This window comes from Schistocerca nitens, chromosome 3, assembly GCF_023898315.1.
Source record: "Schistocerca nitens isolate TAMUIC-IGC-003100 chromosome 3, iqSchNite1.1, whole genome shotgun sequence".
Taxonomy (NCBI): domain Eukaryota; kingdom Metazoa; phylum Arthropoda; class Insecta; order Orthoptera; family Acrididae; genus Schistocerca; species Schistocerca nitens.
Genome location: NC_064616.1, coordinates 867,133,796 through 867,158,475, shown reverse-complemented (window position 1 = coordinate 867,158,475; position 24,680 = coordinate 867,133,796). Strand labels below are relative to the sequence as shown.

The window sequence follows — 24,680 nt, the reverse complement described above, 5'->3', positions numbered from 1 at the left end:
CCATCTAGGTTGGGGAGCCGTGGACATTGTTGAAGCTCTGTATCAGGATCGCACGGGAATCCTTTTCCCTGCTGCTTGCTGTCAGCTGCAGTTCAGGATTAGCTGAAATCAAGACACGTGATTTTTCCCCCATATTGGGCCTGTACACTGCTTACTTAACATCATCACGTATTTTTGCAAGTTTCATGTTGAATAACGCCATAGTGCTGTGCTTTTGGCTGTACTTTTCAAGTTAAGAAGTGAGGGAAACTTTATAGGCTTCATTCTGAAGGACAGGCAGTAAGAAGGATAATCTGACAGATGAAAATCAGCAGGGCATAATGGCAACCTACAAAAGAAGCTTGATCACATGAAGTAACTACAATTTTCATGCACTGAAGTAAATTAAAAGAGTTAAGATTCAATTATAAGTATGTCACAAAACAAAGACCTGCAGCATTTTAACACGAAAAAATTTATGATAATAACTGCCGCATAATGTTGAGAGATTAAATTCTTGAAGTATCAATGCTTTTATTGATGGTTGTTGGAAACATATGGAAATATACAAAAAATATGACATAACTGAGCCAACAAAACAGATTCTCATTTCCATTTGTAGCTATGTGCAATTCCTAAAGCATGCTTTTCCCATTTGTCTGCAATGTGTTTAGTGTATCCCTGCAGCAGACAAAGATTTGAAAGAAGACATGGAAAACAGAGCATGAAAATGTAAAAGGAATAAGATAGATGACTTGTTTAACTTCTTGATATTTTACAGCTCTTCCTATACTACAGTAAACAACCTCAAATGCAAATATTAGGTACAATATACCTGTAAAAAGTTGTTATACATGTAACATAATAAAAATTAAATGCCAAGGAATGAATGTGCATTATAAGGAAATGTTAAAAAAAAAATTATGAACAGTAAAGAAATGTTTGCATGTTAACTGACAATTCATGTAACAAGATTAGCTAATAGTAATTTTACTGTACATGGATGGTGTCTGTGCTTTCAGACATGTATGTTCAAAGTAACATACATCACTGAATTGATCAGCAGCAGTAAGCAATAAATGATGAGAGAAATATCCTACATTTAGTTGACTGGAGCACTGAACAAACACAATGGTGACAGATGAAAATCTGTGCTAGACCAGGACACTGAGCAAACCCAATGGCTACAGATAAAATTTGTGCAGGACCGGGAGCCAAACCCAGATTTCCTGCTTTATTCGAGTGGTTGTCTTAACCGCCTTGGCTATTCGAACACACCCAACATGCGACACTACAGAGTGGTGCCCTATCCATTAATCCACTTGTTCACAACCTAACTGTATACTCACAAGGGTTCAGATACTGTTGTGCATACAGTTCAGCAGCAAGCAAGTGGATTAATGGATAGGGGGCACTACTCTGTAGAACAGACACTATCCATATCTATACTACTACATAAAGACAAGGCATAATTTAACAATATTACCAAAAATCTCTAAAAGTGCTCGACCGATTTCCTTCAAATTTTTACACAATACTCAAATAAATGTTTGGACAGACATAGGGTACGTATTTCTTAATAAATTTGGTATCCCAATCTGCATATATATAAAATCTACACTTCTAAATGAAGACAACTCCTACTTTAATGTTGTTACCAAGAGCAATTTACATCTAATTTTTACATAATATTATAATAATACAGACACAGCCTACAGTTTTTTACACACACAGTATATAAATATCTGTATGTTATATGAAGAGGAAACACTGTCAGTAAAAATCACAAACAATCTTGACCAGTTTACTTCACATTTTTACACAGTATTCTAATAAACTATTGGACAATATATATTGTTTAACGTAACATAGGAGGAGGAAACGATGTTTGCAAAAATCTCAAAAAGTTCTTTACCTATTTACTTCAAATTTTCACATGATACTCTAATAAAATTTGGACGGCCATACACTTTATCTACTAGAGAGAGAGAGAGAGAGAGAGAGAGAGAGAGAGAGAGAGAGAGAGAGAATATAATACACAAAGATGATGTGACTTACCGAACGAAAGCGCTGGCAGGTCGACAGACACACAAACAAACACAAACACACACACAAAATTCAAGCTTTCGCAACAAACTGTTGCCTCATCAGGAAAGAGGGAAGGAGAGGGAAAGACGAAAGGATGTGGGTTTTAAGGGAGAGGGTAAGGAGTCATTCCAATCCCGGGAGCGGAAAGACTTACCTTAGGGGGAAAAAAGGACGGGTATACACTCGCGCACACATATACAGACACAAGCAGACATCTCACAAGCAGACATATTTAAATATGTCTGCTTGTGTGTGTGTCTATCGACCTGCCAGCGCTTTTGTTTGGAAAGTCTCATCATATATATATATATATATATATATATATATATATATATATATATATATATATATATATATATATATATATATATATATATATATATATATATATATATATATATAACGCAAACATTGTTGGCAAATATACGAGGACATTCTTGAATGATTTTCAAATTTTGGCACAATACTGTAACAAACATTCAGACGAACATAGGCTTTACATCTTTTAAACAACACTGTGCAGGTCTGTTAAAACTGACTGCAAGAAAATCATGTGCTGTGATGGGAGAATGTGCTCACAGTCAGTTTTAACTACAATATCTGGGTATTTAACCGCTAGACAAATTATTTCTTCTACATATATATTTTTTCTCCTTATATATAATTTTAAATAAAATTCGCATACACAACAATACTTTTACTGCTGGGCTGGCTTCTCCATTTTGTGTTGATACAAGTGTGCACATTATTTTAATCATTTGTTTTATTTTATAGCTCAGGAACTTTTTACCACAAATATTTAAGTGTATACCATGCCCTGTGAAGCATTTATTTGCAGGGATTCCACTTCTAGAAAGTTTGTTTTTCTAGATGCTTTACATTTTTTTTAATGATGTGTTAGCTTCAAATTCCTAGTTTTCAGATGATGTCTTATGTATGTGATATCCTATAACTACTTTGGCATCTTTTCATGTCACTTGTATACATGGCAGCAATTCCCCCTTCATGATAACAGCATCACCATTGGAATACCATATTGCCACTCAAATCATCACAGATTTTTGAAATGGCTTTCACATTCTATGAAATCTATTCATCTGTTATTTGACTACTACAGCCTACTCTGAAATTATTAATGGCTAACGCAACAACATCAAGACTTAATATAGGACAAAATACAATCTATTTGTGCAGGATACAATTTTTCACCCATCTCTTTCAGAGGTTGGAGAATGAGAGCAGAGTATTATTATTCCTGCAGCTAAGTTGGACACAACATAAGACAAAGTTACCTTGAAGACCCCTGAACAACACTGCAGAAAGCTTTGAAGAGAAAATTGAACCTCCCTCATAAATGAGACAGGAAGGTTTCTGATGTAAAAGACAACCTCCTTTCAACTCTGAAAGTTTGTTAGATGCAAATAAATTCACAGTTTTACCAAAGGAAATCTGCAAGTGTAGCAACTGGTCAGTTGAAACATTGCAGAAAGCCCTAAAAATTAAGACTAGCTTGTGGTAAAACAGTGTACGAAGTCTTGCTGGAAACAAATTTCCATTTCCTTTGGATAGAATCTCAGATTTATACTACAGAACATGAAGTTTAGACTCTCTCAGAGTCAAACTTGACCTCACAGTAACAGATGAAAAACATGCAGTTCTTATGATGGACGAGTTTAGTATCACTCTGTCGTCAGAGTATGAATATAGCATTGATTGTATCGTCGGTAACACTATTATACCAGCTGCAAAATTTTCCCCTGAAACTGTAGCTTCTCAGAGTTAATTTTTATGCTGAGTGGTATTGTGTGAAGACAGAAGCAAACAATAGGTTACTGTTATACAGGGCTTTCTTTTTCAAGTTCGTATGTAAAGGATACAATTAGAACTGAATGTGACACACTTGACATGAAAGTTCATTGTGTAGTGTCTGGTATGGGAGGGAAAAATCAAGCTTTATGGCAAGAATTCAGAATTACAGCTGGAAGACTTTCAAAATTAATGAACTCCTGCCAGCATCCTTGTGATAAGAGGAAGCTAATTTTCTCAGCTAATACATTACATATTTTAAAATATGTGGGAAACCATTTGGTTAGTGGGCAGTCAATCTTCCTTCCCCAAAATATTATCAAGAAACATTATCTTCCATGTAACGAGGTACATATTAGTTATGGATTACAGCTATTCAAGATTGTAGTTTACGCCTGAAACTGGCACCGTAACTGCATAAGTGGTGTTTGAAGCCAAACCACTATGGCTATGACAAAATGAGAGTTGGTTTGACTACTGTGCTGATTAGCAACCAGACTGCTGCTGCCACTGAGTATGCTGCTAAGAGAGGGAAATTTCCAAGGAATGCTTTGACCACAGCATGGTTCCTAAAGCATGTTTGCAACTGGTTTTCTCTCATGACATCTAGTGCTCCAGCTATGACTAAGTGGTACTAATAAACAAATAAATAATTTGCCATTTTGCCATTTAAGGGCACAATTTCATTACTTAAAAACCTGAAGATCAGACAGAAGAGTGTTTGGAAGTCAGTCCAGTCAGGTGTGCTTTTGGTAACTGCAGGTATTTCAGAATTGCAGGACACATTCCTGAATGGTAATGAGTTTAAATTCGTACTGACAGGGAGATTTACATAGGGAACTTCAGAAAATTTCTTTTCAATGATCCACTTAAAGACTCTGTATCAACACCACATGAATTGAAATCAGCTCTTACATTTATTACTCCCTCAGTTTTTTAGAACTACCAATAATTATAGTGATGAAACTGATGACAGCCATTTTTTTGGCAAACTTGATGTGTGAGACTATAAGTGAAAATGAGGAGAAATATCCTGAGGAAATTGATCAGCCAGATTGTGGCATGGTATGTGATGATGAACAGCAGTCTATTACTTGCGTAGGCACACTGTTAGGCAAGTTATGAAACATAATATGCTTCACAAATAATGCCAAAAGAGCCTTCTAGCACCTGAGATTTCCTTATATGTCTGTTCACATGCTTCTAAATGTGAGGTCATTTACAGAGATCTCACTTACTCAGCCATCAAATGCAGTTTTCAATGTTTTGCAGACAACAGAGCTGTATATGATGTGCAACAGGTGTCTGTAAGAAGATTCATGCACAAAGCATACAACAATTTCCACCATCATAGCTTAGCGAAAGAGCTTACTAAGAAAACAAGAAAATGCTGTTCATACATACAATCACCAAGCACGTTGAAATATTCCATCCAGTCACTAGTAGACAAGTCTGGGGGAAACAGAAAACAGCAAACAGAAATATGAAACTTTAACTTCCACAATTAAGAAAAAATTCGGTCAGTAGGGTCATACACACAGCTTTTGTTTCGTCAAACAGTATTTTATGTTTGTTTGCGAGGATGTGCTCAGCAACTGCAGATTTCTCTAGTTCTCAATTTTCAATATGCCACTGATATTCTGCATAGAGGTTGAAAATGGTGCAGATTGACTGACTGATGTAACTGCTTCCACATTCAGAAGGGACGTTGCAAATCCCAGGAACCCCGAGGCTGAGAATGTCCCTAAATAGGGTATCCTTTATCTTTTTAGGAGGTCACAAAATAGATCTGATACCTCATCTTCCCTGGACTCTGTCTATTTTGCTGGATGTAGCACACAGAAGGGAGGAATACAACTGATGGCTCATCATGTGAAATTTCAACATTTTCAAATTTCCGTTTTCTTGGGGAACGCTGACTTCATATCACATGCCATAGCCATTCTTTTGGAACACTTACTTCTGATGATTAAATTCAGAATCCAAAGCTGCTCTCTTCTGGACTGGACGATCAAAAACTTTGGGTGCTAAGAAATAAATTACTGTGTGTGTCAGTTTGTGGTACACTGAGAGGCCGATACTTCCATCGAACTTTCACTGTACCAGAACAGCCTCAGCTAAGCCACCAAAATCTAACATCAGCAGAGCAGAGAGAGAGGGGCTTCATGCACTGAGGAAAGATGAAGATTTTGGTGTACTTCCAACCGACCAGGGAAACGACACAGTTGCTCTTAATACCACTAAATATCACAGCAAAGTGGCATTGCTGATGGAAGACAGCACACACAAATACCAAAAATGTGACCCAACTCTGTTATACAGCAGAAGAATAAGGAGCAAATGAGGAATTCTCGTCGGCCAGAGGAAGTCATCAAAAATCTGAGAGCACAAACTCTTTCACCACATAGGCTGTACGGATTACCTAAAATCCACAAGGAAGGTATTCCATTGAAGCCAACTGTTAGCGCTATCGGTTCTCCTACCCACAGGCTGTTCAAACATTTAACTAAGTTGATGACCCAACAGTTGGCCACTATGAACATCACATCAAAAACTCTCAGATGTTCACTGAGATAATTATACATGTTAGAGTTGGCCCAAACGATAATCAGCCTGGATGTGGTCACACTATTTAGAAAACCTCCTGTTGAGGATACACTGAAACTGCTGGCAGAGCATTTTCCTTCTGAAATGATAAAATTGTTCTGACATGTTATGACAACCACCTACTTCTTGTATGGTGGTAAATTTTATGAAATTGTCCCCCTACCCCACCTACGTATTCCCCCCCCCTCTGGCTGCCCCCCTAACTCGCCTATGCACCCCCTACCCGACCTATGCCCCCTACACCGCCCTACATGAAAAGAAGTATGGGTCATTTACTGCAGAACCCCATGTTCGACAAAAGGTATTGAATGGTGTGCTCCAGAATACTTATGCATGCACCAGCACTTTACTCTCCCGCCATATCTGCCACAGGTTGCCGCCTACCCTGTTTTACAGAGCAGAAAAGCCTCCAACATCCAGATTTCCTGATGAGGCATGGACGTCCAACACTTTGTCGTCCCTTCATGATTTTGCCATTTTTCAGCCACATTCCAAAATGCTCACGACAGTACCACATGAACACTTGGCTAGCTTAGCCATTTCAGAGATGCTCCTTCCCAAGTGCTGGGAAGTCTCTTTGTCGGTGTCACTTATGCCACCAAATTTCCGCATTTTCAGCTCATACTGAAATGGTTCCCTATTCGTTTCTGCTACAGTTATATACTGTCCTTAATGTGGCATGTGCCCACAACACCTCCAGGCACCATTCAATCTCCCAGTAGACAGTGGTCATAATGTTTTGGCTCAGCAGTGTCTCTTATCTCCTCCTCTCCCCTCTCTTTGTCCATCTCCTCCTCATGCCTCCTCTCTATGTCCATCACCTTCTCCCCCCTTTCTCCGACGACTTCATCACCCCCCCCTGCCCCCTCTCCCCCCCCCTCTGTCTCTATCTCCTCCTTCCCCATCTTTATATCCATTTCCTCCTCCCCTCCCCTCCCCCCACCAATCTATATCCTCTGACCTTAAGCCTTGTTTATTGCAAGCGAAACTTCAGCTGGGGATTGACGTTGCTTAAAATGAATGGGTACGTTGGTTAGTATCACTGGTACGAGAAACCTCTCCTGCTACTGGATCTGTGAGGACAGTAGCTTCAATAGCAGTATTTTGCGTTGTTTTAATCAGCAAATGAGTAGGATCATGAAGTTTTGGATGATTCAGATTCTGTATCACTATTCCATTCATAAGCTGAGAAGCCATAAATTCAACTTTCCTGTTTTCTGTTAAATCCGTTTGTGAGGATTAACAACAAATGGCACATAGCTGTGTATACAATTTTTGTTTAAAATTACATGTAAAGCAAAAGAATATATATGAGAGAAACAATTTGTCTAATGGTTTAAATGTCCTGCTACTGTAACTAAAACTGACAGCAAGAAAGAAAACAAAGCCATACATTATCACAGCTCTGTATTTCCTTTACCACAGTCGTTTTTAACAAGAAACCTGTACAACATTGTTTTAAAAAAAATATATAGCCTGTCTGTCCAAATGGTTATTAGACTATCAAATAAAAATTTGAAGTTAGTTGGTCAAGAGCTTTTCAAAATTTATGCTAACAACATTTCCTCTTCTTTCTTTTTTTCTGTGTGTGTGTGGAGGGGGGGGGGGGTGGCGCACACCAAAAACCTTGAAAAATTCTTGTCTACTTTATTTAAATGTTCTCTGTTCAACTGTTTATTAGAATATACTGTTAACATTTAAATAAATCAGACAAGAACTTTTCAAAATTTTTGGTAACATTTTTATTCCATATATACTAAAAAAATATGTAGCCTGTGTCCATCTGAACATTGTTGCAGTAGTGTGTAAAAATTTATAGGCAATCTGTCGAGAACATCAAGGATTTTGTTAACAACGTTTCTTGTTACATAGTATAAATATATTGATGTACCACATATATATTAAAAGATATATGGCCCATGTGCACCCGAACATTTATTAGTTTTGTGTACAAATTTGATTTCATAATGTAAACCAGTTCTGGACCAATTCAGGATTATTGTAGATATGAAAAATATTTTACTAATCTCTTCTAAATATAAAAATACTTATTTAAACCAACCTTGAATTAGTTTTGTAGTCATATTCTGGTATTTCACACTTCTTTCCAGCCAGTATATCACGCAGAGTTTGCAAGATCAAGTCATTGTCGAAAGCATCTTAAAAAAAGAAAGCACATATTAGTGCAGTAAAAACAAAATGAATCCCGTTATTTCTTACAAAAAGTTCATCTTATCATAATTTGTAAATGGAAATACCTGGATGATCAAAATTGTACAAGCCCTTCTGAGCCTTAGCCTTTTCCTCTGCTGTTAAAATTCGGTAAAAGCTATCTTGGCTGATAGTGACAACCTGTCGTTGCTTCTGGTCCACATCAACCTGCCCCAACTTCTCCATGATCCTTTTACACACTGTAGACTGAAAATTTTCAAAATTGTCTAGAAAACAACACAAACTAACACACAATCTTCCTCAATAATAATAATAATAATAATAATAATAATAATAATAATCTGACAAAAATTAAACAAAAATTATGAACTATAAAGTAAAGTTGCAATTAGCCTGATTGGAACACTAAACTGCATTACTAGTAGTGGTCATTGTGGACATGGTATGCACTTGCCTTCCTGTGATCTTTGATCTACCTTACCCAGTCAGTTACACAGTTTAACATGCACTCTCTGAACTATGTTGCAAAACAGCATTTTTCACAGAAACAAACATTGCTAGAGGTGGAAAGAAAGGTAAGTGTCAGATAAAAAATCCTAGAACTGACTATGGTCAAACCTCAGCCATTTGGGTCCACTGCCTGGCACTTACTAATGAGCCACCAAGCTAACTATACTCAGGTATATTAGTGGCTAAAACCACAGGAAAAAAGCAACATATGAGAAGAATTAATGATACTGAGTATCTAGCTCACAATAAGAAAATATCTGCAGGCGACACAAATTGCAAATTAAATTAAATGTGCACGGCAGATTTAAAGAATGGCATTAGCAGAGGCATCCTTGGCAGTATGGACATTGTTATGACGATGTGGTGACAGTTTTAATACAGAGGACTGTTGAAAATAATGTGGAGGATATGTTGGGTAATTACCGGACTGGATTCTGAAGAAGATTATGAGCAAGAAAGGTGATGATGGCACTGAGACTACTTATCGAGAAGAAATGAAAAATGAATAAGCCAAACTATGTTGCTTTTGCAGAATGGTAAATAACATTTTATAATGTTCAAGGTACTGAATAATGTGAGTTTAAAACACAAGTTATACTCAGCTTCTACAAGAACAAATTGGTTGTGATTAGAAGTTGTCATAAAGAAGAATCAGAAAGAATTAATGTATGACACTGGTCGCTAAAGGCAAAGTTTGCTAGATAACAGAGAGAGAGAGAGAGAGAGAGAGAGAGAGAGAGAGAGAGATATTCAGAGAATACAGGAGAGATTATATCACTCAGGAAGCACATCCAAAAAAGCAGAAGTAAAGTTGAAGGGTGCATTTTAAGACATATCATCACTGAAACAATCTTTCAATGAGCTATTAAAATGGAAGGAATCATCAGGAACAATCAAGGATATCATATATGCAGCAGGTTGTGATGACATGGGGTATGCAGATATGAAGAGTTTAGTAATCCCACTGGATGTGTAAATGGAAGACACGCACATACTGATGTGCGTAGCATTTCCCATGTCCAGAGAGGACAGCAGGGGTGGGAAAGCTGATGATCCCAAGCCAGTCACATGAATATCCATAACAGGCAAATATAAGGCTGCCCATTGGTGGACTCGCTCTCAGTTGCTGTTATCTGACTTTATATGCGAATAACAAAAGGTGCTGCTGTTTACCTGGACAACTTAGACTTGTGTCAGACAGTGTGTTGGCTGATGAGCACATAGTTACCACCAATATGTATTCGTGCATAATGAATTAGCAGTGCTTGGGCTTATATTAATTTCAGTCAGGAACTATTGCTAGAATTATTTATAGCAAGTACAGCTGTTTTTTTTTGGTTTTGTGGAATAATGGACGATTTTGATCTGTTGTTATAGAAAGTTTATTTGCGAGCATTACAATATTGGCAATGAGGTGGTCCCATTTTTGATTTACCAAGTGCTACTACGGATGCAAAATTTCTCGAGCTTTCACAGCAACAGCTAAACCACTATAAAGCATTTATCAAGAACTGAATTTAATGCTGTAGTAGCAACAGGTATGGCCAGCCATCACAGTATTTCAGCCAATTGTCTCGGCTCAAGAATACTGGGAAGTATATCAAAAATGAATCGCACTGTACTTTCACACAGGTGATATCAAATGTCCTGATGGTCAGCAGGCTTTTCGTTGTCTACAATCCCACAGGATTTTTAATTGAGCCTTTCCTCAATACTGAGATATCTCTACAACATAACAATATGCTTGGAAGTTATTGACACAAGTACTCAACACCACCTCTTCAAGATGTTCCTCCATGTACTTCCATCTAGTGTATCTTCTTCTGCAGCAAATCTCATTGTTATCTGTACATTTTGAAGTCAGGTTCTCATCGGTAGTCATGTTCTTGCCTAAAATTCCCACCCCTGGATCAGTTTTGCTATTCTTGTTTCCTACATTCATCTTACATGTCTATAGCACTGTAATTTTCTTCTATCCATCATGTCACATATTGCTTCTTAAGTTTCCATCATCTTTAACACTTCAGTGCCCCTCTCCTACATGTTTTTGATTAGTTGTCTAGGTCTATGTCCCAAAAAGTACTATACTCTCCAATATCAACTTGAGTATGAGCTTTTTTTGTTCTATTCAGCACTTTCCAGCTTCATAAGATTGAATTGAGCAACACAATGACCTTGCTTCCACTATTAATTCTTTTATTAATTTCTAAATTTGAATTTCTCCCTTTCTCTAAAATGGACACCAGGTAGTAAAAATTTTTGACCTTTTTAATTTCCCCTCCAAGTACAGTTCATCCAGATCATTAGTAAGACATTCTCTTTTTTTTTTATAACTTATCTGCAAATGTCAGTTTTTTTATATTCCATTGCTAGCTGATTGTACACATTTGCATACTCCCCAGTTGTGTTTATGATGGCTTGGTCACCAGCAAACAGTAAACGGTGCAGTATGATCAATACAATGCCATACGATCATTTCATTTCATTTCATTTTTTTTTATTTTTCAATCTCTAACCCCATTTATAAGACCACTGAATAGCACTGGCATTGTGGGACAGCCTTTGTTTTTATTTCCTGTGCTAAGTTTCTGTTAAAGTATATTACAAGCTTTTCTCTCTTATTATTTTAATTATGGGATCCTATACATCTGCCATATGTAATGCTTTCCAAAGTAATTTCCTCAGAACAGTATCATACGCCTTTTCTAAATCTATGAAATCTAATCCATTGCTTTTTGATTTTCCTACATTTTTCCAAAACATTTCGAAATTTGAAACTAATGTCCATACACGATGTACCAGTTGTGAAACCACATTGTTCTTGTTAGATCCTAAAATTAGATTCCATTCTGTTTGTTTATTGCTTTTTTTATGGTTCAAAAGCTGGCCTCACTGTCCAATTTATCTACGATTCACTATCTGACATACTCTCTTTACTATCAGACCACTTTTGCAACAAAATGCCTGTAGTAGCAAAGAGACTAGAATTTTTTCACCACCGCAAGTCAGACGCTGTAACTTACAAATCTGAGACTGCAGATTTACATGGAATGAGTAGAAAACGTAAATTCACACATGTATATGGTAAATCACATGGAGAAAGTTTAATACATGCCACAGTGATTCACTTACCCCAGATAAGGTGGTCCCCATACTAGCACACTAGCTTAACGACATTCTAACCCTTCCCTGGCTAAGTGCAACAAATTGCACAGGCTTTTGAGATACTGTGGCAATACACTGCAGAAGTATGCCATAGCATGACAGGTACCAGGCATCAGTCACAGCCAACTCAAAATTAATAATATCGCAGGCACTGATCATGTACTGGCACAACATAAAAGTTTGCTACATGCAACTATGTATGAGATTCCACTAACTTTTTTTTAATACTAGCATCTCCGTCTCAGCCATTAATCTGTCTATAGTGTGGGTGCTAACTCCCTCGTGCAGTTGAAGTTGCGAGCCACCATGAGGTGCCACTCGTAGGTCATATGCAACTGACAGTCACTTATGATCAGATGTCTCAAACATTACTTTTGGTTTGACAGATCCATCAACCAAGAACACTATTGGCCTCGACACTATTTTCTGTCTTGGCTTTTTCATTACATCATGAAGTGCACCCCATAGGCTTGTCAGTACCATGTAAAGCCACCAATACACTTTTATGCTATTTGCACTGCTGTTTGAGTCAGGTTTGGGGAAGGTGACTGACTTTCAAGCCCACACGATCTTGAGCCAGTATCAAATTTGAGATTTTGCATCGTTTGCCTGTTTCTGTCAGCAATTAAGGATAAGGTCAACACCTAGTGGAGCCATATTTTCAGTTGCCTCTTGATGAAGACTTGAGGAATATTTTAGGTTTGAAACACCATTTGGACTGGATTACTATAACAGGCTGCTTTTTGGTGAAGCCAGCCTCCCAGCCATATTACAGAAGTTCCTTGTGTGAATTATCTTAACAAAACACTGGTTACTGGTCACATGACAGGAAACATTTGTGCAATCTACATCCAGTTTTTACGGACCTTGCACACGCAGGCCTTAAGAGTAACTTTTAAATCACCCTCATGTATTTCTAGGAAAAGTGAATTACTATGTGTGATTTATTCCCCAGACATTCTCCATAGCCTCACCAAATCATCCCTATAAAAAGCCAGAAGAGTAACATTTGGCTTTTCAGAAGATAAAAACGGCCCTCTAATCAGCACACTGCTTCCTGTCTTACAGCCCCACTTCTCACTGTTTTTGGCAACAGATACGACCCTAAACAGCATTAGGGATAAGTCGCAGGACGGGACGAAGAGGCCATATTGCATTTATGTCGAAGACACACCCTCCAATTCAAGAACACTGTTCACAGATTGAAAAGGAAGTGTTTGTCTGACAGCAGGCATAGGTTTGTAGAGATTTGTGACTCTGTAAAAAGATCTATGAACAAAGTATACAACAACTACCACTGTCATACCTCAGAAAAAGATCTAGCTGAGAACCCAAGAAAAATCTGGTCCTATGTAAAAAAATCGCTAAGCAGGTCTAAGGCTTCCATCCAGTCATTCGTTGACCAGTCTGGTGTGCCAGTACAAGATAGAAAAAGGAAAGCCGATGTTTTAAATTTTATGTTTAAGAAATCATTCACTCAGGATAATCATACAAACATACTGTTGTCTGACCATCGCGCAGAGCCTCATATGGACAACAACAGTAAGAGGTATCTCTTGCATAGAGAAACAACTGAAAGAGCTGAAAACAAATAAGGCATCAGGTCCAGATGGAATTCCAATTTGGTTTTGCAGAGAGTGCTCTACAGCATTGGCCCCTTACTTATCTTGCATTTATCAGGAATCTCTCACCCAGAGCAAAGTCCCAAGCGACTGGAAAAAGTGCAGGTGACTCCTACATATAAGAAGAGTAAAAGAATAGAACTGCAAATTTACAGACTAGTATACTTAACATCAGTTTGCTACACCATTATTTAACATATTCCGAGTTCCAATATACTAAATGTAGTAACACTGTTCACATTTTACGTCGCACTTCACTTAGCATAGACCGGGACTGTGTCCTAGGTATGCCCGATGTGAACTGACTGGGCACGGCCCATGCTGCCTGAGTTGTTGTTGTTGTTGTTCCGCCGGCAGAAGTCACGTCCGAATTCTCACGTGCCCTCTGGTGGACGGGACTCTACTTGCGGCAACTACCGTCCGTGACGCGCCGTGCCGATGTGCGCCTCCCACGATCTTTCTGATGGCTACTGCATTAAATTTTCTTGAGATCAAAAAGCTACGTTCCACGAATCAGTACAGTTCTAGAACACATCATGCACGTGAAACTATGCTTGCCCTTTTCTCACATGATGTACTGTGAACTATGGATGAAGGGCAACAGGCAGATTCCCTATTTCCAGATTTTGAAAAGCATTTGATATAGTTCCCCACTGCAGCCTGTTAACAAAGGTATGAGCATATCTGGGAACAGGTTCCCAGATACTTGACTGGCTTGAAGATTTGTGAAGTAACAGAACCCAGTATGTTGTCCTTGATGAGGAGTGTTCATCAGAGCCAAGGGTATCATCAGGAGTGTAGCAGCAACAATCTGTGGTTGTCTGCTGTTGATACTATGGTGTATAGTAAAGTGTCTATGTTCAGTGAGTAGGGGGATACAAGATGACCCAGACAAAATTTCTAGTTGGTATGATGAACGGCAGCTGACACAGTCATGTTGTTTAAATATCTGGGCATAATGTTGCAAAGCGATATGAAATGGAATGAGCATCTAAAGACTGCAGTAGGGAAGATCAATGGTTGACTTCGGTTTACTGCAAGAAATTTGGGAAAGTGTGGTTCATGTGTAAAGGAGACCAAATATACAGCACTAGTGCAACCTATTTTTGACTACTGCTCAAGTGAGTGCTATCTGCACCACGTTGGATTAAAGGAAGACAATGAAGCAATTCACAGGTGGACTGCTAGATTTGTTCCCAATAGGTAAGAACAGCATGCAGGTATTACGGAGATGCTTTGGGAACTCAAATGGGAATCCTTGGAGGGAAGGTGATGATCTTTACAAGGAACACTATTGAGAAAATTTAGATAACCGAAATTTTAAGCTGACTGCAGACTGATTCTACTGCTGCCAACATACATTTTATGTAATGACTACAAAGCTAAGATATGAGAAATTAGGATTCATACATAGGCATATAGACAGTCATTTTCCCTTGCCCTATTTGCAAGTTGAATAGGAACGGAAATGACAAATAATGGTACAGGGTACCCTTCACACTGCACCATATGGTGGCTTGCAGAGTACTTATGTAGAAGTAGATCTTAGGTGTCCATAAATTTCAATTTTTTTTGTATGGTTACAAATCTCACCTTCACCACAAACCATCCTAATGCTAAACTACCAGAGCACACGGAACTTCATCTTCATCAATGGGTCTCTCTTTTACAAACTTTTAGTACCCCAGTCACTATTGCACTTCTATTCATCATTCTAATGCAGATGCACTTTCTCACCCTCTGGCACTTTGGATCCTGAATTTTACCATGAGGAGACAGTTCATTTTCAGTTGGACAGCCAACTTGAGCTATTGCTCAATGAGTCCTCTATAAATCCCTAGGACACTCCTACAACATCTAGACACAATCTGCTTCTTCACAGGGTCTTACATTCAGTCTGGTCAGGTTGGACTACCAAACTCCCTGTGAAGAGCTGCTTGGCCTTCATTTTTTATCAGCAGCACAAACTTCAAGTTCAGCGAAGTGTGATACTCCGTACAGAAGATGGTGAACATTACCAGGTGGTGGTGCCATCCTTCCTGCAACATCAGGTGCTCCAACTCCTGCATCAATTCCACTGGGGTATTTCCAGGGTGAAGCAACTGGCCTGCCACATCTACTAACCTTGTATGGATGATGTTGCTGCACGAGTGGTTAGACAGGGTGTTGTTTGTCAGGCATATCAGTTGACACCACCCAGTCATTCTCTCCATGGCCAGTGCTGACACAGCAGTGATATCTAGTTCACACTGATTTCATGGATTCTTTCATGGGGTCCATGTGGTTAACTGTCGTGGAGTTCCTCTCCCACCTCCAATATGTCATTTGCTTCCAGGAGATACCAATTCGATTCTACACAGAGTACGCGAAAGAACTTGCCCCCCTTCTAACAGCCGTGTACCGCAAGTCTCTAGAGGAACGGAGGGTTCCAAATGATTGGAAAAGAGCACAGGTAGTCCCAGTCTTCAAGAAGGGTCGTCGAGCAGATGCGCAAAACTATAGACATATATCTCTGACGTCGATCTGTTGTAGAATTTTAGAACATGTTTTTTGCTCGAGTATCATGTCGTTTTTGGAAACCCAGAATCTACTATGTAGGAATCAACATGGATTCCGGAAACAGCGATCGTGTGAGACCCAACTCGCTTTATTTGTTCATGAGACCAAGAAAATATTAGATACAGGCTCCCAGGTAGATGCTATTTTTCTTGACTTCCGGAAGGCGTTCGATACAGTTCCGCACTGTCACCTGATAAACAAAGTAAGAGCCTACGGAATATCAGACCAGCTGTGTGGCTGGATTGAAGATTTTTTAGCAAACAGAACACAGCATGTTGTTATCAATGGAGAGACATCTACAGACGTTAAGGTAACATCTGGCGTGCCACAGGGGAGTGTTATGGGACCATTGCTTTTCACAATATATATAAATGACCTAGTAGATAGTGTCGGAAGTTCCATGCGGCTTTTCGCGGATGATGCTGTAGTATACAGAGAAGTTGCAGCATTAGAAAATTGTAGCGAAATGCAGGAAGATCTGCAGCGGATAGGCACTTGGTGCAGGGAGTGGCAACTGTCCCTTAACATAGACAAATGTAATGTATTGCGAATACATAGAAAGAAGGATCCTTTATTGTATGATTATATGATAGCGGAACAAACACTGGAAGCAGTTACTTCTGTAAAATATCTGGGAGTATGCGTGCGGAACGATTTGAAGGGGAATGATCATATAAAATTAATTGTTGGTAAGGCGGGTACCAGGTTGAGATTCATTGGGAGAGTGCTTAGAAAATGTAGTCCAGCAACAAAGGAGGTGGCTTACAAAACACTTGTTCGACCTATACTTGAGTAGTGCTCATCAGTGTGGCATCCGTACCAGATCGGGTTGACGGAGGAGATAGAGAAGATCCAAAAAAGAGCGGCGCGTTTCGTCACAGGGTTATTTGGTAACCGTGATAGCGTTACGGAGATGTTTAATAAACTCAAGTGGCAGACTCTGCAAGAGAGGCGCTCTGCATCGCGGTGTAGCTTGCTCGCCAGGTTTCGAGAGGGTGCGTTTCTGGATGAGGTATCGAGTATATTGCTTCCCCCTACTTATACCTCCCGAGGAGATCACGAATGTAAAATTAGAGAGATTAGAGCGCGCACGGAGGCTTTCAGACAGTCGTTCTTCCCGCGAACCATACGCGACTGGAACAGGAAAGGGAGGTAATGACAGTGGCACGTAAAGTGCCCTCCGCCACACACCGTTGGGTGGCTTGCGGAGTATGAATGTAGATGTAGATGTAGATCAACCATGGTGGGAGTCTTGGGGCAGATCTTCGCAACTGAGGATGCATCCCACATAATGGTGACTGACAACGGCCACCAATTTATAGCAACTGATTTCGAAAGATTTCACACCCCACATCTTACCACATTCCCTTTTCATCCTACCTCAAATGGGCTTGATGGAAACACTGAAACAAAATTGTTAAGGCTTTCGTGGCCACTTGTTGACAAACTGCCTATTGGCTTCTGTCTCGGGTTCTTCGGCCGACGTTCATCTAATGATTTTTCTGACGTTACGCCAGCACGAGTGGCTGGCATTGTCAAAGCTTCACCCTCCATTGCCGGTGGTGAACTGGAGGCGAGCTCGCGGCCGCAGACTATATGTACCTGGCGCGCCAACGTCCGAGGGCTTCTCCGCGGTCATTTCCGGTGCGGTTCTCCTCTTGCTACCTGCGACGGTCGTTCGCCGCTGTAGAGAAGCGCTATCACACGCGCTTGTTCAGAGAAGCTGTAGAAATCCAAAAACACGCGAACAGTTTCAACAGGAAAGAGGAAAGCCTTAAGGTAAACGGATCCTGGCTTCCCGTACTGCAGTGAACGACCGTCGCAGGTAGCAAGAGGAGAACCGCACCGGAAATGACCGCGGAGAAGCCCTCGGACGTTGGCGCGCCAGGTACATATAGTCTGCGGCCGCGAGCTCGCCTCCAGTTCACCACCGGCAATGGAGGGTGAAGCTTTGACAATGCCAGCCACTCGTGCTGGCGAAACGTCAGAAAAATCATTAGATGAACGTAGGCCGAAGAACCCGAGACAGAAGCCAATAGGCAGTTTGGAAACACTGAAAGTTCACATGTCAAAAACATTCGGGTCTGTTAAATTAGGTTAAGCACTAAACATCTTCCTATGCTTTTTCTATTCCACACTAATCAACCACTGAATCCCAGCAAAGCTCTCATGCTATCACAAGATGCACCTGGATCTCATGTGTCCACCATCAGAACATGAAGCAGACACAGCAACATTGTTTCGTGTGGGTGTCCCAGTGGAGGCACACACGTCAGTGGAATGTGGAGTTGATCTTGGGTCCATGGCTAAACAGCAGAGGAACTAGATGGTGGTGTAGCCACCAACACCTGGGATGCTACAACGGTAGTGCAACCAACTCTGATTTGGGCACCCTAGTTAGTATCCTTCCTCATCTGGAGTACACCGTCACCACCATCACAACCACATTGTAGGTTTCTTTACTCTGAGGTCAGGGTGTCATCTCTTCCCAAGAGCTGAGGGACACCCCCATGAACACTGATACAGTTTAACTGATGGTTGACCACAGGACCTGCCATGTCCACAGGATGCTCCACTCCTCGAAATCTCTGAACCTAAGCAAGACACTCCGGATCCAACGCCACCACCATCATCACTGGCAGTCCCGGAGCCCCTCAGGAGCCTTCCTTCATGATATCACCCAGCTCCTGGCTGCTTCTACCTTGTTGTCCTCCCTCACACAGTCCGAGCAAGTAGTAGCCCTAGATAATAGTTGAAGGGCAGAGAGCTATAGTAACCTCACCAAATGTGAAAATGGAATATACTCACATACTGGTATGTGTCAAATTACCCACATTTGGCAAGTGCAGCAGCTGTGGCAAAGTCAACAATATCACATGACAGTTACATTACCTTCTGTTGTGACAAGTATGAGGCAGCCAGGACACTCTCGGTTGTTATTATCCAACTTATCTCTACAGGTTTACTACAACCACTGCAGCTGTTTACCTGGACCGACTTAGCCTTGTGTTGAATAGGGTATCAGCTGATGAGCTGGTGGTTTCCACCACCACATGACTTTAGTGGCCTTCGCAGCATGCATAATGGAGTAGTAGTGCTTGGATTTACATCATTTTCAATCAGGAACTATTACTTATATCTATCAAGAAATATTATTGTTAGGTTCTGTGGATTAATACACTATTCTGAACTGTTGTTACAGTAAGTGTGGAACTGCATACTGCTGCAAACCAATCACAGGGCTGAATACAAAAGTAATAGTATGGAGAACTGTGTGCAGTTACAGGGTGTGTAATGAAGTATAGAGAATAAATATTCTCATACCAAGTGACATGTTAGCATACCATTCCACAAAAAATGTAAGAAGTGTGTATGGTAGATAATGTGATATTTAGACTCTGGCTTCCAACTTTGTAGACTGGAACCAGAATAATGCTTTGAAATCACAACATCAACAGCTAACAGCTTACATAAAGAACTATTTTCCAAGTGTAAAATAATCATTATTGTTCTGTACCGGGTTCAATACTGGGGCCACTCTTCTTCTTCTTCTTCTTCTTCTTCTGATAATACAGTCATACGGAGAAAAAAATTTGTTTGATGATGACTCATGCATTACAGACATCAACACAGATGCACCAACAGAATAAATTACAAATGAAATTTCCGCTACAATTCTTTATTGGTTTCCTTCAAACTGACCACCACCTAACCAGAAAAAGATCATAATAATACAGTTCCACACAGCAGAATAAATAATGTTGTCAATTTCAACATAACACTGTATGAAACCAACATGTAAAACTACCTTTCTTACACGAACTTGTGGCAAGAGTGATTACAGAAAAATGAAGAGCGACAGTTGAAAACCCTAGCACAAGTTTGCAAGTCATACACTATGTGATCAAAAGTATCCAGACACCTCTAAAAACATGTTTTTCATATTAGGTGCAATGTACTGCCACCTACTGCCAGGTACTCAATATCAGCGACCTCAGTAGTCATTAGACATCGTGATAGAGCAGAATGGGGCACTCTGGAGAACTCACGGAATTCAAACGTGGTCATGTGATTGGGTGTCACTGATGTCAAACGTCTGTACGCAAGATTTCTACACTCCTAAACATCCTGAGGTCCACTGTTCCCAATGTGATAGTGAAGTGGAAACGTAAAGGGACACATACAGCATAAAAGCGTACAGCCCGATCTCGTCTGTTGACTGACAGAGACCGCCGACAGTTGAAGAGAGTCATAATGTGTAATAGGCAGATATCTATCCAGACCATCACACAGGAATTCCAAACTGCATCGGGATCCACTGCAAGTACTATGACAGTTAGGCGGGAGGTGAGAACACTTGGATTTCATGGTCGAGCAGCTGCTCGTAAGCCACAAATCATGCCGGTAAGTGCCAAACGACACCTCAACTGGTATAAGGAGTGTAAACATTGGACGATTGAACAGAGGAAGAGCGTTGTGTGGAGTGATGAATCACGGTACACAACATGGCGATCCGATGGCAGGGTGTGGGTATGCCGAATGCCCGGTGAATGTCATCTGCCAGCATGTATAGCGCCAACAGTAAAATTCAGAGGCAGTTGTGTTATGGTGTGGTCGTATTTTTCATGTAGGGGACTGGCACCCCTTGTTGTTTTGTGTGGCACTATCACAGCACGGGCCTACACTGATGTTTTAAGCACCTTCTTCCTTCCCACTGTTGAAGAGCAATTCGGGAACGGCGATTGCATCTTTCAACATGATCGCGCACCTGTTCTTAATGCACGGCCTGTGGCGGAGTGGTTACACAACAATAACATTCCTGTAATGGACTGACCTGCACAGACTCCTGACCTGAATCCTATATAACACCTTTGGGACGATTTGGAACGCTGACTTCGTGCCAGGCCTCACTGACCGTCATCGATACCTCTCCTCAGTGCAGCACTACGTGAAGAATGGACTGCCATTCCCAAAGAAACCTTCCAGCACCTGATTGAATGTATGCCTGCAAGAGTGGAAGCTGTCATCAAGGCTAAGGGTGGGCCAACACAATATTGAATTTTAGCATTACTGATGGAGGGCGCAACGAACTTATCAGTCATTTTCAGCCAGGTGTATGGATACTTTTGATCACGTACTGTGTGTGACATATGGGAGCACTGTGTTTTTCAGATAATACTCTTTATATCTGTCGCATGCCTCAGTGAATCAGTGGTAAAGTGCCAGATTATGGATCAAAGGATCTCAAGGTCGATCTGTCACTCATCACTTCTTTCTCCTCTGACAATGTGAAAATTTCCAAGTGGTTTGGATTCCATATTAAACTAGCTAAGTAAGTCAGTTCATTGGTCCGAGGAAGGTAATAGTGTACCCCTCCAAAACGATCATGCCTAGTGAAGCACTGTGTTGTTCAAACCAACATTTATGCTGTTGGCAGATTTACCTTTTTTGTTTGTCTTAGTTTGGAGTATCCCACTTCTATACAATATGACCATCAAGGCACAATCAGAATGAGCCTCCAAGAGATTTATGGCGGGTCTTATGATAACCACCTAGTAGAACTAAGACGGTTTGATTACACCAAAGTATTGTAGCATGCTTCACTCCATGTCACCACACAACCATAACAGTGACAGTAACCAAGGATATCCAGAGTCATGATTGTACACCTAATCTGCTCTATACTGGATCAAAGCTACAAATCAAAGACACTGAAGACGGTCAACTGGTTATCTAACTGTGATGCTGAAGTATGTCAGCTGGTTTAAAATATACTATTTTAGTCTATACACAGTTACATGCTGACAATTAGAGTGTTACTCAGTGTCTTCAGTTTACTTTGGAGGCAGTCAGAGATACACAGGGTGACCTACAGGAAATGGACATTTTAGACGAGTCAGTACACCACTGTCAGCGGTGGAATGTAGACAGTGAATACATCACTTACTTTGGGACTGTGTCATATCACAAGCAATAAAATAGTGAACAACAGAGCATTGTGTGTTTTCATATGATACCTTTGTCCAAACTACCGAGAAACCTATATAAGTGGGGCAGATATGATTGGGAAATCATTGTAGCAACGATATGGGCTGCAAATGAGGAAAAACACTGTCAAAGTAACTTTGACAAGGGGCTGATTATTATGGCCGAGCGCCTGCAGATGAGTGTGTCTGAAATGGTGCAGCTTGTCAGCTATTCATGTGCTAGTGTTGAGAGACTACACGGAAAGTGGTTTGTTGGTAAAACTTCTATCAAGCAACACGGCATTGGACGTCCATACCTCATCACAAAACATGGATGTAGGTGGCTTCCCCATTATGTAAAGCAGCATAGGTGGCAATCTGTGGCAGATCTGATGACAGAGTATGATACTTGTGTGGGCACAAATGCTTTGGAGAACAGCATTCAGCACACACTATTGAATATGGGGCTTCTCAGCAGGTGACCCCAACATGTTCTCTTGTTGACCCAACAACAACATCCAATCATTATTGTAGTGGACTGTGTGAACATCATAGCAAGCCACCTGCACCCTTTTATGTTTGATGTCTTCCCAGACAGTAATGGCATCTTCCAGTGGCATAACTGTCGATGTCAAAGGCCAAAATCTTGCTATAGTGGTTTGAGAAGCACAATAATGAACTCACAATGTCTCGACTACCAAATTTGCCTGATCTGGACCCAATGTAACAAATGTGGGTCACACCAGTTCTGTGTCCACATTATCACAGGCCTCTAATTTCTAGGAATTGCGTGACCTGGGTGTAATCATTTGGTGCCCCACACCTCCAGAAACCTACCAAGGAAAAGTCAAATCAAGGTCACACACAACAGCTGCTGTCATGTATTCCAGAAGCGGACCAATATGTTTTTAAGCAGTAATGTTTTGGTTCATCAGTGTATATGTGATGCTCTCTTGAGGAATTTTTGACTGATGGTTGGTCAGTTTATTTGGGGGATGTGACCAAACAGCAGGGTCATCGGTCCCATTGGATTCGGGAAGCATGAGGAAGGAAGTTGGCCATGACCTTTCTGAGAAACCATCCCAGAATTTGCCTGAAGCAATTTAGGGAAATCAAAGAAAACGTAAATCAGGATGGCTGGACACAGGTTTGAACAGTCGTCCTCCCGAATGCAAGTCCAGTGTGCTAACCACTGCCCCACCTTGCTCGGTTTTGCCTGATGAAATCCAGTACGTTACACTATAGTTTGTTGATGTTCTACAGAAACTAAAATAACACTGGGTGTACCCCAAGCAAATGTAATTGGATTGCTAATGGTTTAAACATGCACAAACAATTCTCATATTGGACTAGGGTAGGAGCACACTTTCATGACACTGCTTTAAGCATATATTGCAACATCTTGAAGACAGAGGTTACAATCCTCATAAAACACTGTTGGGTAAACTTAGAGAACTGGTATTTATTTATCTGTCTCAAACCACATGTATACAGTTAGAGAGTGGTTTGTTAGGATGGATAAAAACCCAAAAAACACATTTTACAAAGATTATTTCAAATGATGTTACAAGGTACATGGGATATAAGAAATATAAAACTAAGAACAGTTTGGTCAACAAGAGCACAGTACAATACAAAAGACAACTGACACAATCCTAATAAAATAATGAAAACAATATGGAAAAATATGAGGGGTTAACAGATATTTAAACAAAAACTGAAACTCTGATAAATTGAGAACAACCAATAAACACAAATTCTTAGCTGGCAATGGATTCTAGTAAATAGCATTAACTTTTGTTGTATTTAAATAAGTGTGTGGGCCACATTCAAATGTGTGCTGGCATTATGTTGTTTCTATTTAACCATTCCAAATCAGCAAACAACTTTCATGATAATTATATTGCTGAACATTTAACAGCAAATGAGATTTTCACTCTGCAGCAGAGTGTGCGCTGATATGAAACTTCCTGGCAGATTAAAACTGTGTGCCAGACCAAGACTCGAACTCGAGACCTTTGCCTTTTGCAGGCAAGTGCTCCACCAACTGAGTTACCCAACCACGACTCACGCCCCGTCCTCGCAGCTTTACTTCTGACAGTACATTGTCTCATACCCTACAAACTTTACAGAAGCTTCACAGGAGAGCTTCTGTAAAGTTTGGAAGGTAGGAGACGAGGTACTGGCATTAGTAAAGCTGTGAGGA

At 40.3% G+C, this 24,680-nt stretch overlaps 1 protein-coding gene across 2 annotated transcripts in view; it reads right to left on the bottom strand.

Moving 5' to 3' along the window:
• LOC126248906 (uridine-cytidine kinase) overlaps positions 1 to 24,680 on the bottom strand; it is a 129,969-nt gene that overhangs the window by 94,386 nt on the left and 10,903 nt on the right. For both annotated transcript variants that reach the window (XM_049950383.1, XM_049950384.1), the window contains exons 2-3: positions 8,739 to 8,898; positions 8,543 to 8,639 (exon numbers count right to left, since the gene is read on the bottom strand). In XM_049950383.1, the coding sequence (XP_049806340.1) occupies positions 8,543 to 8,639; positions 8,739 to 8,898 (257 nt within the window). The remainder of the gene's footprint in view (positions 1 to 8,542; positions 8,640 to 8,738; positions 8,899 to 24,680) is intronic.